General features: G+C 39.8%; 1 protein-coding gene across 1 annotated transcript in view; it reads right to left on the bottom strand.

The window, feature by feature from the left end:
- col13a1 (collagen, type XIII, alpha 1) overlaps positions 1–17585 on the bottom strand; it is a 102752-nt gene that overhangs the window by 26250 nt on the left and 58917 nt on the right. The window contains exons 29-35 of the mRNA XM_071205674.1: positions 8981–9022; positions 8844–8894; positions 8674–8700; positions 8454–8540; positions 6346–6381; positions 4889–4942; positions 4740–4793 (exon numbers count right to left, since the gene is read on the bottom strand). Coding sequence (XP_071061775.1) covers positions 4740–4793; positions 4889–4942; positions 6346–6381; positions 8454–8540; positions 8674–8700; positions 8844–8894; positions 8981–9022 — 351 coding nt within the window. The remainder of the gene's footprint in view (positions 1–4739; positions 4794–4888; positions 4943–6345; positions 6382–8453; positions 8541–8673; positions 8701–8843; positions 8895–8980; positions 9023–17585) is intronic.

Raw genomic sequence — 17585 nt, 5'->3', positions numbered from 1 at the left:
TGAAAAGAATAACAAATTAGAAGGAAAAAAATATTTAAAAATACAGATTTCAGTATCCTGAGGCTCTGAGCCCCATTTATTTTCCTCACAGACGGCAACAAAAGTCCGAAATTATACGATTTAAAATAAAAGCAATAATTGTGGCTTGATATTGAGTAAGAACATGTTTTTATGAACCACACAGCTTCCGGTCTTCCAGGACCCGACCGGAGAAAAAGACGTGCTGCAGCCTGCAGGCACGAAACACGTTACCAGTAGAAATACATTGCTTTTAAAATCGTGCTGTGCAACACGAAAAAAAGGGGCAAATCGTGATGGTGAACACAAATCAATAGATTAAAAATCGTGTTGGTGAACACGAAATGCCGTGAGACTGGGTTGACAGTGCAGACGCGTTTCTGCTTGCTCTTGCCTCTGCTTACTTTTTTATGCTGTTTTTCTATTTTTCTTTTCCTGAAAACTTCGAACAGCTGCTCCTGGACATTAACTTATCACTGGGACAGTTATTCTTCGTAAATAGACGGAGGGTTTCAGCCATATTTCAATATTTTTACGACGACCTCAGTCTTACAGTAGCGTGGCCTAGCAACAGCTAAAGCCTGGTACAGCATGCTATTTAGCTTAAGCTAGTTAGCAGCAAAATGCCTCCGTTCTCTACAGATGACTTCCACAAACTTCTACAGAAGATGGCCGTGTTGGAAATGAAAATGCAACGGTTGGAAGTTAAGGTGGAAGTGAATGGACTTGGTTGGAATGACACCACTTTACCAGTGTTGCAAAATAATGGACAAAGGCATGCTAACTCAAAGCTAGTTAGCAGCTACAAGGATTCCAATGAACAGGGGGGCTATGTACCGAGTAATAAATCTACAGGTTATACATTTCCAAGTGGTACTCCTCCCTGGAACTCTCTGGGTGCAAGGCAGAAGAGTAAATCATTTCCATGGGATTTGGGAGGACGAACAACAGGCAGAGCCCAGCGCTCTGAAATCTGTGATGCGACCGGCTGGCCTGCATTGTTATCACTAGGGATGTCCCGATCACCTTTTTTTGCTCCCGATCCGATTCCGATCATTTGATTTTGACAATCTGCTGATACCGATTTTTCCCGATCTGATCTTTATGCAATGCATTAAGAGAAAAAAAGGTAACAGATAACGGCTGGTCATCCAACGCGATGAATTCAGCTATCTTGGCTGTTATTGTTTGGCCTTTTCACTGTTCTGGGGCAGTTTCTCTTTCCTTTTAAAAGTCTCTGAAAGTGTCGGTTGTTTCAGTGCCGTTACCTGAGTGGCCGCTGTGTACTCGCCATGTTGTTGTTGTTGTTGTTGTTGTTGTTTGTTTCTCAGGTAGCGTATTAGATTGGTCGTGTTGAACGTAGCTCTGTTCTTTCCACCACGCGGAACCTCTGCCTTGCAAACATTGCATCTGGCTGTTACACTGCCTTCGCTTTCAATTTTATAATACTTCCAAACTCCTGACATTTACTCTGTCCCGACTCCCGAGTCACCAGCTGAACGTAGCCTCTCGTTAGCTTACTGCTACTATTAGACACTGCACCCACTCTGTTGCCAGATTTCAGAGGAATAAGCAGGTCTAAAAACAAGCCCAAAGAAAGCAACACATACATGATGTTGTGTCATTTTAAACCAAAACTAAGTCCTCAGGATGACTTTAAGACGTGAACATGGTCATTTTTGTTTTGTAACATTAAATAAAAAAAAAATATTTTATACAAAAAAAAAAAAAATCCCGATTCCCGATTTTTTTCTCCCGATCCCCGATCTTTTGAAAATCACGTGATCGGCTCCGATCCCCGATCACGTGATCGGATCGGGACATCTCTAGTTATCACCCAGGAAGAGCGCCTCTTCAACCCCTATTCATACTAGGAAACAGCCGTGGACAGCTGCTAAAGGGAGAACTACAACAAATCCTCCTAAGCCACCAAGTGTGCCAATCCAGAACAGATACGCTCCGCTGACCGAGAGCCGGAGATCTCTTTCTGATGACCTGGATAACCCGTCCTCTTCACACAGCAGGGTAAGGACCAATAGCTACTCCAAAAGTAAAAGGCTAGATGGAAAGCTAACGACTGGGCCTGAAACTCTGATTGTGGGTGACTCTGCTGTAAGAGATGTAAAAGGTCTGGGCAGTAAGAACAACACCAAAGTACTCTGTTTTCCCAAGGATAAGGTCTCTGACTTGGCTGAGAAGATGCATATTGGGGCTGAACATCCGACTGTGAAGAATGTGGCATCTTGATATGCCACACCTGTGAGGTGGGATGGATTATCTCGGCAAAGGAGAAGTGCTCACTATCACAGATCTTTTCAGATTTGTGAACAATATTTGAGAGAAATGGTTATTTTGTGTATAAAGAAAATGTTTTAGATATTTGAGTTCATCTCATGAATGGGAGCAAAAACAAAAGTGTTGCATTTATATTTTTGTTCAGTGTAAGAATGTAAATACTGAGTCTGAAATAATATAGCAATATGCTGTACAATTATGTGAAAACATGAATACAACTACACATCTTCAGATGTTGTACATAAATAAGTGTCCTACACTAATAATACAAAGTTATTATGGCTGTGTGTACCTTGTGTGCACCACCTAGTGGTTTATTGAATTATTGTTTGTATGTGTTATATTTGATGAGTACATACTTTCATAGGGGGAAAGTAGAAGGTCAATGATATACATATAGAATATAAAAAATCAAGAATATACTATAAGTGATCTCTACAATAAAAGAGTTTAGTGCAGGATGTCCAAAGATATTAATATGAGGATGTGCAAAACAGAAAAACGAATTCACCTTTATTTAAACATTAAATAATACTTTAGATTAAGGTCTTCTTTTAAATAAGAAAAAAGCTTTGGGGGTATCAAAAGATAAATATTAAGCCTGACAAAGTACTTAACGTCTAATATATTGCTTTCCTGAAATGTTAACAAGCACTTATTTTAACTGATATTTTACATATGAATTATACTCTTATGTATGTAGATAGAATAAGAAATGTGCAGAATATGACAGTTTAATGGTGGAGGTACACACATATTGATAGATGTCTTGTAATGCACTGTTGAGGAACCTCAGCTGCGACCCAAGTTTTTCATTCATTGCATAACTACACCGTAGTTGTGTATGATATGTCAATAAACCTTAGAAAATCTTGAAAGGGATGTGCAAAATAGCTAGTATACACTATTAGTAGAGAATAACGAGTAATGAATATATTTTATTACTCGTTTCCATTCATGTCAATTGCAGATAAATGTTTAGTCTTCTCAAGCACCAACTATCAAATATCTCTCCTGATTGTTGGCACTTGACAATCACCTTCCCTGAATTTTACTCAGGTGTAACTAAAGTCTGATTTAAGGGTTGTTTATATTTCACATCATTAATCAGAATCTGCAAAGTAACTCAAATAAATGCAGTGGAGTAAAAATACCAGGTTAACCTCTGAATTGTAGTGGAGTAGAATTACAAAGTAACAATGAGCTGTCATGTGGGTATATATTAATGCTGCGCATTATGGACACAAGCGATTTTCACCCATTTATTAATTATATGTTTTACATTTGATAACACCAATGTGTTTAATAATGGCAACTTCTAATTGTGGGAAAACGAAAACGTTCAGTAGAGACGTCCCATAGAACATTTTGCGAAACACAATAGCCAGCATGTGTAGTTCTGGGGTGGCGTTCGATTCCAGTTTTGGATAGTCTGGCGTGGTTTCGTTCCATTTCAAACAGCTGTTTGACGCTCGGCGTAACCTTGGCGCACTGCCACTCCAACATCCAATCCCAGAGCTTGAAGATTAATCACAGGGACAGTAGTCCTAAACGATAGCTGGGGATTATGGGTAGTGTGGTGTCTTCGGCCATCCTAAACTCAGAAATGTTTTTCGGATGTTTTTCGGATTTCATATTATTATTATATTTCACATTAACACCATATCCCTACATGCATTGCGGCTAAAACATCCAATCAGCGAGCTTAAACCATAGCTGAGGATCTTGGGTAATCAGTTCAGTGGCTGTGTATCGCAATGATGCTCAAAATGTCCCTTATAGGCCTACGTCTGTTTCCGGTTATTTTTATTTTGAAATTCAGTTCCTGACGGACACCAAAAAAGCCCGAGATTATGGAATTCAACCAATAACTAAAAGCAAGGATAATTGAGTGTTATTGGTGAGTAAATAACAGTGTGTTATTTTGAAAATAATAACAAATTAGAAGGAAACAAAGATTTAAATAATATAGATTTCAGTATCCTGAGGCTCTGAGACCCATTTATTTTCCTCACAGACGACAAAAAAGTCCGACATTATACGATTTAAAATAAAAACAATAATCGTGGCTTGATATTGAGTAAGAACATGTTTTTATGAACCCCACAGCTTCCGGTCTTCCAAGACCCGAACGGACAAAAAGACGTGCTGCAGGCACAAAACATACTACCAATAGAAATACATTGCTTTTAAATCGTTCTGTGTGACACGAAAAAAAGGGGAAAATCGTGTTGGTGAACACGAATCAATAGATTAAATGTTGTGACTATAACACGAAATGCTGGAGACTGGGTTGCAACCCAGTCTCCAGCAGGTGAATGTTTTTGGCTGGTTGTTTTGGGTTGATGGTTTGAGCAAGATGCTTCCAATGAGCAATGAGATGCTCGCCGCTGTGATAAACTTTTTTAAAGTCATTTCAGACTTACAGGGATGCCTTGAGGCCCGTTTGGTCCTGGTAATCCTGCATCTCCCTTTTCAGCCTGAAGTGATGAGAAAAAAAACAAAGCATATCATTTCCTATAACTGTATTTATTGTAAAATATATTCATGTGAGAAACACACCAAATATACTCACTCTCTCTCCCTTTGGTCCTGCGGGTCCTGAAACACCTGCTGGTCCTATTAGACCCTTTAAAACAGAACATGGGAAATGTATACATGTTAGCAGAAACACATATAATAGTACCAGGAAAATATCATCACTAAATGCCTCATGTCAGTAAATCAACAAGCTTTTGGTGTAAATTAAAAGATGGACCATTTGGATGAAGGCTTTTTTCAAAAAAGGTTAGGACACTTTTCTGTCCTGACACCTGTAGCATTTACACACCAAGCTTGTGGAAGTACTGACCAAACTGCTGTTACAATCAGGGGAAATGAATTAAATGTGAACAGCTGCAGCTGTCGAAGCAGCATCAGGCTGGGAGAGGAAGACCCTGCATCTCAGGCATATCCACGTACACTGAGTACAGCTGTCCAGATTCACTGAAGACATGTCAACATGCATCATCTCTGCATGCTCCTTCTGGATCGGTTCTTAATGGCAGTGTGCAGTCCAGCTGAAACAGGATCTGAGGCCGGACTGAGGGTACACTGGCATGATGTCCAGTATCAGACAACACGAAAACACTGGTGGAAGATACCTACTGATTATAGGGATTTTCCTGTAGCGCTCTAATTTAAAAAAATCACTAGTTCAGTCATATTTCTGTCTTACTGTATTCATAAAAAGCATTTTCATTTAAAACTTGAAATAAAAGATCAGAGGAGGGAAGTAACTGAATAAGTGAGTACTGCAATTCAGTAGAATTGTGAGGTATTTGTACTTTACTTGAGTATTTCCATGTTATGCTACTTTATACTTCTACTCCACTACAATTAAAAGGGAAATAATGTTATTTTACTCAACTACAGCTTTAGCTACTTTTAACAAAGTGCATATCTAAAAGTAAACTAGTGGACTAACTCTTAAAGTCACAAAAGATTCAAATAATTTAAATATTTTACGAGAATTAAATCAGAACTGTGTCTACTTGATGCAACAACATTTTCTAGAAATGTCACATAATGTATTGGTAAAGTAAGTAAAGCATCTGGATACTCCTTCCACCTCTGTAGAAGATACCCGATCAGATGTATGTGCACATTTCTTCGCAGCCTACCTTATGGGCTAATGTACATTCTTCCACTGATGGATGAATAAAGGATTTCTGATTCTGATTCAGATAGTGAGGGTGGCATCATGCTCATTGAACCACTGGAAGGCTTTAATGTGGAACATCTGCGTGGGAAGAGTTGCCTTGTTTCTCTGAACAAACAGTCTCATGCCAGTGCATCCTCAGAACCCCCCCTGAACAGCCCGTCCTCAGAGACACTTCAAGAAGGAAAAGAGACGAGACAAGCATGGGAATCAGGAGAGCGAGCGGACAGATGAGCAGACATGGCAGACACAAGCAAGCTGTAGCAGGGGGTGGAGGAGGAGGAAGAGAAGGAAGAAGGGTGGGGGGCCGGAACCGGACTTGCGCCACTCACCACTGGACCAGGTCTGCCGTCTAACCCATGAGCCCCCTGTATAGCGCCGTACACAGTTAGAGAGCAGAGGTGATGGGGGAGATGGTGGGAGGAAGGTGGGGGTGGGGGTGTGGATGGGAAGGTGAGTGAAGCTGTGACTCAGGTGACATCAAAAACACATTCAGATGATGACAAATGAAGGGTGGTGGAGGTGGTGGGGGTGAAGGTGAAGTGAGTAACAGTAATGTGAGTCATTTCTTCCACACTGACAAAAGTCAAACGTTGACTTTAATTAAGTGTATTATGTCAACCTATTTCACATAACTGTATTAGGTTAAGCAGTAATATTAAGTTAACATTAAAAATATTAGGTTCAACTTAAAGTTATTGCTTTCAACTGACCTACTACAGGTATTGGAAATCTGTTGACATAATACATTTAATTGAAGTTTCACTTTGTTCAGAGCACGTATGATGTTGGATCTGCGGCCCATAGGTTCCTACTGAAACACCTCACAACGGTTTCATGTATTTAATAAAAACATTTCCTATAGCAAGTTTCTGCTAATTAGTTAGTAGTAGTGGAATGCACTTAAGTACATTTATTCAAGTACTGCTTAAATATAGTTTTGGGCAACTTGTACTTATATTTCCATTTTATGCTACTTTATATTTCAGTTCCATAAGTTCTCAAAAGGAATTATTGTACTTTATACCCCACTACATTTATTGAGTTGATTTATTTAGTTACTAGGTACATGAATAACAACTTGTGTTTATATGGTATGTATATACAACTAATCTACTCAGTAGTACACATAGTATCCAACATTTGCCACACGATGACAGCATTATACAACTCTAAAATGTTCTAATAATAATAACATAATACCAAAATATTCTATAATAATAAAAACCCACCCTGCACAATCAGTACTTCTACTTTTGATACTTGAGCACGATAATGTTAAAAAATGCAAGTACTTTTACTTAAAGGTGGGGTAGGTAAGTTTCAGAAACCGGCTCGAGATACACTTTTTGTTATATTCCATGGAATGCTCTTAACATCCCGATAGCAATGAATATCTGAAGTGCTTTGACAAAAAATCCATAAAAAATGTCATCTGTAGAAGCCGTGGTACTGTAAAAAGTACACAACCTGCCTACCTGCCTGTCAGCCTTCCATCGGGGCACAAACTTATCTCGTGCCCTCATTGGTCATGTGCGCGTTCGTGTGTGTTGGAGGAGGGGCTCTATAAGGAAGTGGCAGATTTTCTCCGGTTGTGTATTTTCAAATTCTAGCGATCTCGAGCTGGTTTCTCAAACTTACCTACCCCACCTTTAAGTAACATTTATAACTGTAATGGAGTATTATTTAAAGCGTGTTATTAGAACTTTTACTTAAGTAAAGGATATGACTACTTTCTCCACATCTGTTGGCTTGTCATTTCAGCTAGTCCCTAATGATACTCAGACAGGAAGAAACTCTGCATTGTGTGGGTTAGGTTTTAGTTCCCCCCCCCCCAAAAATCTACTTTTTGTGTTTTTTCTGTTCAATGATGTGACACTTATTGCTATCACAACCACATGATTCATATTTGGTCCCTACTAGTGAAAAACCTGCAGATGTATGGTCATGGACGATACAGACAGTACTGTATGCACTCTACATAAAGGATTCCTGAATGTGAGTGTAAACAAAGAATAAGAATAGAATAACACAATTTTAAAGAGTATAAAAGAAAAAGTATTTTAAAATAATTTTGAATAAAAAAGTAAAATAAAAGCAATAACATGTAGAGATATGGAGTTGTATGTTGATGATTTACTTATTTTGGAAACAATCTGCACCCCCATGCAACATTTGAACAGGGTTAAGACGACATAGAAGCAGACATCTGAGACATGAATCTGGTCAGTAACAAATACATAAACTACGGTTAAAAACGTAAGGCTGTGTAAGGTTAACACTGAGTAATGCTCACATGTCTGTACTGATGCAGTGATATCATCTCTAAAATACTCAACATTGCATTCAAATGTTTAAAAAAATTGTTATATAACATGTAAAAAATGGAAGTCAAGGATTTCCGAGACTTATGAACAGACAGGAAGTACAGGGTACTTACAGGAAGTCCGAGATGGCCTCTGTCCCCCTTGTCGCCCTTGAGACCCGTCGCTCCCTTTTCTCCTCTGATGCCTATGCCGAGCTCCCCCTGAGAGAAAGCACATGGTACAGTCCAATCATTACTCTCCCATGCTCGGAATGGCTACGGTACAATGTAAATGGAGGCAGATTGAATATAATGAGCAGCTGTTACATATGAGATTATAGGAACAACATCTCACCTTAGGCCCTGAGAATCCTTGAGTTCCCTGGATGGAACAAAGGCAGCAGCATTACTGACAGTCTGTTTCTCAGCCAGTGTCTGTGCACACCATTTCTATTGAATTATCCTATTTTATTTCATTGATTTTTTGCAGTTAAGTTTCAGGAGGGAATAACATGTTTGACTCACGGCTGGCCCCACTGGTCCTGGGGGTCCGGCGGGCCCTGGAGGACAATACATCTACAGACACACACACAAGCAACATTTAGTGTTGTAGTTCACCATGAGGAACACTAATCACACCTGAGTGAATGACTGACCCTTACCATCTCTGACCTGGCTCCTTCTCCTGGCTCTCCTTTAGGACCCTGTGTGGTGAGAGACACAGCAGTCATCACTCTGCTCATATATTCCCTGGTCAGGTAAACAATACGTGAACACTCAGCAGCAACGGGGTGAATATGAAACATTTAAACGGTTCCCCCCTTGCCAGGTGAGACTCTGCATCCAGCAAGATGCAGGCTGAGGGCCCACTGCGTACCATTGAGCCAGGTAATCCAATGGGGCCAAGGGCCCCTCTTGACCCCTTTTCACCCGTGGGGCCATCTAAACCCTACAGAATAAGAAAATGGACATGGACATCACGATGACAGCAGATGCCTTTACCTGCACTGTATGGTCTAATGACATGCTCTTCAGTTTTATCCAGAGTTTCATACTTTCAACAGTTTGAAGTACTTTTTTACTCAAGTTTTGCCATTTTATGCTATTGCAGGGGTCTGCAACCCGCGGCTCTTGAAACCGCATGCGGCTCTTTAAGCCCTCTGCTCTGGCTCCCTTGAGCTTAGACAAAAATAAGAAGGAAATTAAATACAAATATTTGTAGGTCTATTTATATTTGTTTCATGGTTGAAAATGTTTTGTATCTTATATTTTGAGGTGATACTGTGACACATACATTTAAAAAAAAGAAAACGGTTTTAATTAGTTCAACTAAAATATGCATCATATCCTGCGTCATATCCTGCGTCATATCCTGCTTCGGTCCCGCGCCTTTTCCTGCAGGCGAATAACCTGACTCCCGGCTCGATGAGCAAACTATGGATAAATTAAAGAAAATAAAAGTATCAGAGGAACACAGAGGGTTTAATTCTGCGTGGTTAGAGTTATATGCTTTCAAGCAAACGATGCTGGCTTAGCGGTATGTTTGATTTGTGGAGAGAAGTTGTCAAAGGTGTTGCTGCCTTTACGTATTGGAGGAAAAACACGGAAGAGGGATACAGCTGATGATCTTCAGTCATAATTCAATCAGTAAACTCTTTTTAGGGTGCAGCTATATGTTTGATTTATTTCAAAGTGGGCCCATTTTAATTATATTAATTTTCTTCAAATGTGCACAGGACTCCCCAAGTGCTGTGTTGATTTATTTTAAAGTAGGCCTGTGTATTTTTTTAATTCTCCTTATAAGAGTTGTTGGTACCACTTTACAATAAGACTACCCTTATAAAGGGTTTACGAATAGTTTGTAAGTTATTTATTAATTAGGTTGTGAACACTTTATAAATCATGAATAAGCTTTTATAAGACATGAGATAAATAGGGCAACTTTGACCGGTTGCTTGCCAAATAATTAGCCCTCATGTATCTGTAAGCCTTATCTTATCTTTCTTTCTTACAGTGCAGACGCTTTTCTGCTTGCTCTTGCCTCTGCTTACTTTTTATGCTGATTTTCCTATTCTTATTCTCTGAAAACTTCGAGCAGCTGCTCCTGGACATTAACTTATCACTGGGACAGTTCATCTTCGTAAATAGACGGAGGATCTCAGCCATATTTCAACATTTTTACGACGACCTCAGTCTTACAGTAGAGTGGCCTAGCAACAGCTAAAGCCTGGTAGGCTACTGCATGCTATTTAGCTTAAGCTAGTTGGTAGCAAAATGCCTCCGTTCTCTACAGATGACTTCCACAAACTTCTACAGAAGATGGATGTGTTGGAAATGAAAATGCAACGGTTGGAAGTTAACGTGGAAGTGAATGGACTATGTCGTGGGAATGACACCACTTTACCAGTGTTGCAAAATAATGAAAAAGGGTATGCTAACTCACAGCTAGTTAGCAGCTACAAGGATTCCAAGGAACAGGAGGGCTGTGTACTGGGTAATAAATCTACAAGTGGTAGTCCTCCCTGGAACTCTCTGGGTGCAAGGCCGAAGAGTAAATCATTTCCATGGGATTTGGGAGGACGAACAACAGGCAGAGCCCAGCGCTCTGAAATCTGTGATGCGACCGGCTGGTCTGCATTGTTATCACCCAGGAAGAGCGCCGCTTCAACCCCTATTCATACTAGGAAACAGCCGTGGACAGCTGCTAAAGGGAGAACTACAAACAATCCTCCTAAACCACAGAGTGTGCCAATCCAGAACAGATACGCTCCGCTGACCAAGACCCGGAGATCTCTTTCTGATGACCTGGATAACCCGTCCTCTTCACACAGCAGGGTAAGGCCCAATAGCTACTCCAAAAGTAAAAGGCTAGAGGGAAAGCTAACGACTGGGCCTGAAACTCTGATTGTGGGTGACTCTGCTGTAAGAGATGTAAAAGGTCTGTGTAGTAAGAACAACACCAAAGTACTCTGTTTTCCCAAGGATGTGGTCTCTGACTTGGCTGAGAAGATCCTGCATATTGGGGCTGAACATCCGACTGTGAAGAATGTGGTTCTGCACATTGGAACAAATGATGTTGAGAAACAACAGTCAGAAGTGCTGAAAGAAGACTTTAAATGTTTGTTGGAAACGGTCAGTTCTCTAAATGCAGAGGTGTTCCTCAGTGGCCCTCTACCGCCAGGCAGAAGAGGAGTGGAGAGATTCAGCAGATTGTTTGCACTGAACATGTGGCGTTCAACTGCCTGTACTGACCATTCTGTGCATTTTATTGACAATTTTAACTTTTTCTGGGACCGCAGACATCTTTTTAAGGCAAATGGAGTTTGCCTGAACAAGTCAGGAGTGAAATTGTTTATCTCTAACATATTCAACTGCCTGCGTCATCAATCTGTTCCCTCTGCCAAGGAAAAGCGGCAAGAGGAATCAAAACAGGAGATAGACACAACACATCGCGCAGAAAACCCTGAAGAAGTATCACTGCACCCGCCTGAGGAATGTTCTGATTATTGGAGACATATGAGACACACGGAGGAGACACACGGAGGAGACACACAGAGGAGTGTCAACGCCTTTGAGGATACTCCGTTCCTGGAGTTCAAAGACCAAACTAAGGCGATACGCAGGGCTGGCACCATGTCCTTTACCCCCGCTCCTCAACGACGCCCACCAAAAACACTGCGGAGACGCGCACCATCTCCTCCGTCTTCATCACCGCGCCTACGTCAACCACCTCCCCACCCTGGCAGCATGTCCTCTACCCCCGCACCATCTCCCCTGTCTCCATCACCGTGCCTACGTCAACCACCTCCCCTCCCTTCAAGAAAGCATCTGCAGTCTCCGAAGCCTGATAAGGATGTGTGTGTACAAAACGCAACAAACTCTCACTGATATGTGTGGGGTCCAGGCTCAAGGGCATATGGCACTCTCAACTCTTTCCAGGACAGGCCCTGCCTGACAGTAGCTTTGCCGATATCTGTGTTGATAGGTAATAGATTAAGAGCGGTGAATCATCTTAGAAACAGGAAGCGCCCAAACGTTTGTGTGAGTGTATCTAATTTAGCAGTGATTCCATGTCAGCCACAGCTTGTTACAAAAAACATGACTGATAGTGTGTTTAACAAACTTAAACTAGCGTTATTAAATGTCAGGTCTTTGGCAGAAAAAAAAAATGTTAATCAATGATTTTATCACTGAGCACAATCTTGATTTTATGTTTTTAACAGAAACTTGGATTGAACAAAATAACAGTGCAGCTGTTCTTATCGAATCAACCCTTCCCAACTTTAGTTTTATGAGTCAGGAAAGAATGCATAAGAAAGGGGGTGGAGTTGCTATTTTGTTCAATGATTCCCTTCAATGCAGGAAGACATCGTATGGAAACTTTGATTCTTTTGAATATGTGGCCCTTCAGCTGAAATGCTCCTCTCGAGCTCTATTCCTAAATATCTATAGACCACCCAAATACTGTGCAAGCTTTTTGATGACTTTACTGAACTGCTGTCTATAGTGTGTATTGACTTTGACCGTCTAGTCATTGTTGGTGATATTAACATCCATGTTGACAACCCCCAGGACAGAGGGGCTAAAGAACTGTTTTGTGTTCTTGATAGCTATGGACTGACTCAGCATGTGACGGAGCCCACGCACAATAAGGGGCACACTCTGGACTTAATTATCTCAAAGGGTCTGAATATCTCTAAGGTTGTGGTGACTGATGTTGCACTCTCTGACCATTCCTGTGTTTTCTTTGAGAGCTCTATTTCTGTTCACAAAAATGTTCAAAAAGAGGTAACCACAAAGCGATATTTAACTGAAAATACTAGGGAAATGTTTACTCAGAATTTTTCTTTCACACTTGCCCCTGCTATCACCTCAGTAAATGAGCTAGTAGATCATTTTAATTCAAAAATTAAAAATGTTATAGATGCCATTGCTCCAATTAAGGTAAAGAAAGTGACTGGGAAGAAAAAATCTCCGTGGAGAAAGGCCATGACCGTTAAAACAGAAAAAAGTGGAGAGCTGAACGCAGGTGGCGAAAAACAAATCTCCAGGTTCACTTTGACATTTATAAAGAGAGACTTGGCCTTTATAATTTGGAATTGAAAAACGCACGACAATCGTTCTTCTCTGACATCATTACCAAAAACACTACCGTCGACAGACTAACTAACCCCCCAGTGTCAGTAGCCTCTGAATTTCTATCCAATTCAGAAAATCAGCAGTCAGTGCCTCTGCATCAGGTACAGCAAATGTGTTGTCTCTGTGTCCACTTAACATCAATTCAGACACCATGACACAATTCCATCAGATTAATGATAAAAACCTAGAGGACATTATACAACTTCTGAAATCCTCCTTGATATTATTCCAACAGGATTTTTCAAAGATGTTTTGCCTTGCATGGCCTCAGATCTACTTCATATAGTAAACAAATCTCTTCACTCAGGTATTTTTCCACAGGCCCTGAAAACTGCAGTCATTAAACCGCTCTTAAAAAAGAATAATTTAGATGCTTCAGTAATGAACAATTACAGGCCCATATCAAACCTCCCATTTCTAGGTAAAATCATTGAAAAAGTTGTTTTTCAACAGTTGAGTAATTTCTTGCATTTAAATAACTGTTTCGATGTGTTCCAGTCAGGCTTTCGTCCAAACCACAGCACTGAGACTGCTCTTGTAAAGGTCTTTAACAACATCCACTTAAACACAGACAGTAGCAGAACTTCAGTGTTAGTATTATTAGATCTCAGTGCTGCGTTTGACACTGTTGACCACAACATATTACTAGACCGACTGGAAAACTGGGTGGGACTTTCGGAAACAGTTCTAAATTGGTTTGAATCCTACTTAAAGGATAGAAACAACTTTGTTTCTATAGGTAAATACACATCTGAGTTGACAAATATGACATGTGGGGTTCCTCAAGGCTCCATCTTGGGGCTTCTTCTCTTTAACATCTACATGCTACCACTGGCTCAGATAATGAAGAACAACAAAATAAGTTACCATAGCTATGCAGATGACACTCAAATGTACATAACAATTTCACCAGGAGACTATGCTCCAATTCAAACACTGAGTAAGTGCATTGAACAAATCAATGACGGGATGTGTCAGAACTTTCTCCAATTAAACAAAGATAAAACTGAGGAAATGCTTTTTGGAGCCAAGGCAGAACGTTTAAAAGTTAGCGCTGAGCTTCAGTCTGCAATGTTCAAACCAACAGAAAAAGCCAGAAATCTAGGTGTAGTCATGGACTCTGACCTGAGTTTCAACAGTCACATTAAAACAGTTACTAAATCAGCCTACTATCACCTAAAGAATATATCTAGGATTAAAAGACTAATGTCACAGCAGGATTTGGAAAAACTTGTCCATGCCTTTATCTTCAGTAGACTCGACTACTGCAATGGTGTCTTCACAGGTCTCACTAAAAAATCTATTAGAAAGCTGCAGCTGATTCAGAACGTCGCTGCTCGAGTCCTCACTAACACTAATAAAGTGGATCACATCACTCCAGTTCTGAAGTCTTTACACTGGCTTCCTGTGTGTCAAATAATAGATTTCAAAATATTGCTGCTGGTTTATAAAGCACTGAATGGTTTAGGCCCAAAATACATTTCTGACCTCCTGCTAAACTATGAACCATCCAGATCTCTCAGGTCTTCAGGGACTGGTCAGCTTCCTGTCCCCAGAGTCAGAACTAAACATGGTAAAGCAGCGTTCAGTTATTATGCTCCAAATATCTGGAACAAACTCCCAGAAACCTGCAGGTCCGCTGCAACTCTTACTACTTTTAAATCCAGGCTGAAGACTTTTCTTTTTGTCGCTGCTTTTAATTGAAATATTCATATCTTAAACTGCACTGTAACTTTTATCCATGTACTTTTTCTTTTAATGTTTAATTGAACTATTCATATTTTAGACTGCACTGTAACTTTTATCCATGTATTTTTCCTTTTAATGTTTATTTGATTAGCTTTTCTTTTTTAATGCTTAATGTCTTTCATTTTTTGTAAAGCACTTTGAATTGCCTTGCGTTGAAAAGTGCTATATAAATAAACTTGCCTTGCCTTGCCTTGCCTTATATTGGCTACTTAGCTTACTTCGTCTTCTTCATCAGCCAGCATCCTTGGTATCTGTTGTTCACTGAGTTGATTCCCCCCCTTCCATCTTGATGTTTCTTGACCATTTATTAATGAGTTACTACCATTTATAATTGGTATAAGGGAGTCTTATTGTAAAGTGTGAACAGAGATGGGGTCGTTACTAAAAAAAAGTAATATATTACATATTACTTTTTAAAAAAGTAATACATTACACTACTTCGTTACTCTCTACATAAAGTAACTCGTTACTTTACTCGTTACTTTACTCGTTACTTTACTCGCAGGGCCGGCCCGCCCCTCTCTGCAGGCAGATCATGCAGACTGCTAAAGTTTCAAATGTTCTCTTTAGTTCAGTTTCCATTGACTGATCCAGATCCTGAATGTTTTCCTATCTGACCATGGCTGTCCTCTGTCTCCTGCTATCTGTATATTTTGCGCAGTCTATCTCTGCTCACGCTGTTGCATCGGCGTGTTCTCCTGCATGTTGGCCATGTGTTGCACTGGAACCAGACACCGCAAAGACTTCAGCCGAGCACATACGAACTGCGCATGCGTGAGTGGCAATAACTCTCCTTACCAGCAGGCGGCGGTAGTGTGTATTCGTCATTCAAAACAGGCAACAACCGGAAAACAGAGAAGAAGAACAGAATACGTGCAACCCAGTCTCACGGCATTTCGTGTTCACCAACACGATTTTTAATCTATTGATTCGTGTTCACCAACACGATTTGCCCCTTTTTTTTCGTGTTGCACAGCACGATTTTAAAAGCAATGTATTTCTACTGGTAATGTGTTTTGTGCCTGCAGGCTGCAGCACGTCTTTTTCTCCGGTCGGGTCGTGGAAGACCGGAAGCTGTGTGGTTCATAAAAACATGTTCTTACTCAATATCAAGCCACAGTTATTGCTTTTATTTGAAATCGTATAATTTCGGACTTTTGTTGCCGTCTGTGAGGAAAATAAATGGGGTTCAGAGCCTCAGGATACTGAAATCTGTATTTTTTAAATCTGTTTTTCCTTCTAATTTGTTATTCTTTTCAAAATAACACACTGTTATTTACTCACCAATAACACACAGTCAATTATCCTTGCTTTTATTTATTGGTTTAATTCCATAATCTCGGGCTTTTTTGGCGTCCGTCAGGAACTGAATTTCAAAATAAATATATCCGGAAACAGACGTAGGCATTTCGAGCGATTACCCAAGATCCTCAGCTATGGTTTTAAGCTCGCTGATTGGATGTGTTAGCCGCAATGCATGCTAGGATTTGGTGTTTATATTATATGAAATCCGGAAAACATTTTAAAAGAATAAAATAATACTTAATTCCGAGTGCTCTTGCTTTTCTCTTTGAAAGTCCTCACATAACGGCATTGTAATACACAGTTCGGCTGCATTACATATTACAGATCTGCCGTAGTTCTTTATTTAGAGAGCCCTGATGAGATGACCTTTGGAAAAACTGGAAGAAATGCCGAAACTGAATACTTGACGTGGATCATAAATATATCAACAATTAAACAACCTCTTCAATTTCTCTTCACACAATACGTCTCCTTGCAGTATCAACACTAATTCGGCTGACTTTTACATTTTATCTAATTCATAGATAGGTTATATTTACACCATAACGGTGCACAGCTGAAATAAAAGGACTGTAGTTTTTAAAGATATTACTGATTTTCTTTGAATGTAAGAATATAAATACTGAGTCTGAAATAGTATAGCAATATGCTGTAAAATTATGTGAAAGCATGCAGGAAACTATACATCTTCAGATGTTGTACATACACACTAATAATACAAAGTTATTATGGCTGTGTGTACCTTGTGTGCACCTCCTAGTGGTTAAAGCACGTTATTGAATTATTGTTTTTATGTGTTATATTTGATTAAAAAAATATTAAGAGTACATACTTTCATAGGGGGAAAGTATAAATATATAAATATAGAATATACAAAATCAAGAAGATACTATAAGTGATCTCTACAATAAAACAGTTTAGTGCAGGATGTACAAATATATTAATAGGAGGAGGTGCAAAACAGAAAAACGAATTAACCTTTATTTAAACATTAAATAACAGATTAAGGTACAAACAAACAAAGTACTTAACGTCTAATATATTGCTCTCCTGCAATGTTAACTATGTTGAAGC

Source organism: Pseudochaenichthys georgianus, chromosome 15 (genome assembly GCF_902827115.2).
Source record: "Pseudochaenichthys georgianus chromosome 15, fPseGeo1.2, whole genome shotgun sequence".
Taxonomy (NCBI): Eukaryota; Metazoa; Chordata; class Actinopteri; order Perciformes; family Channichthyidae; genus Pseudochaenichthys; species Pseudochaenichthys georgianus.
The sequence above is the reverse complement of the archived record's forward strand: the minus strand, read 5'-3'. Positions and strand labels throughout refer to the sequence as shown.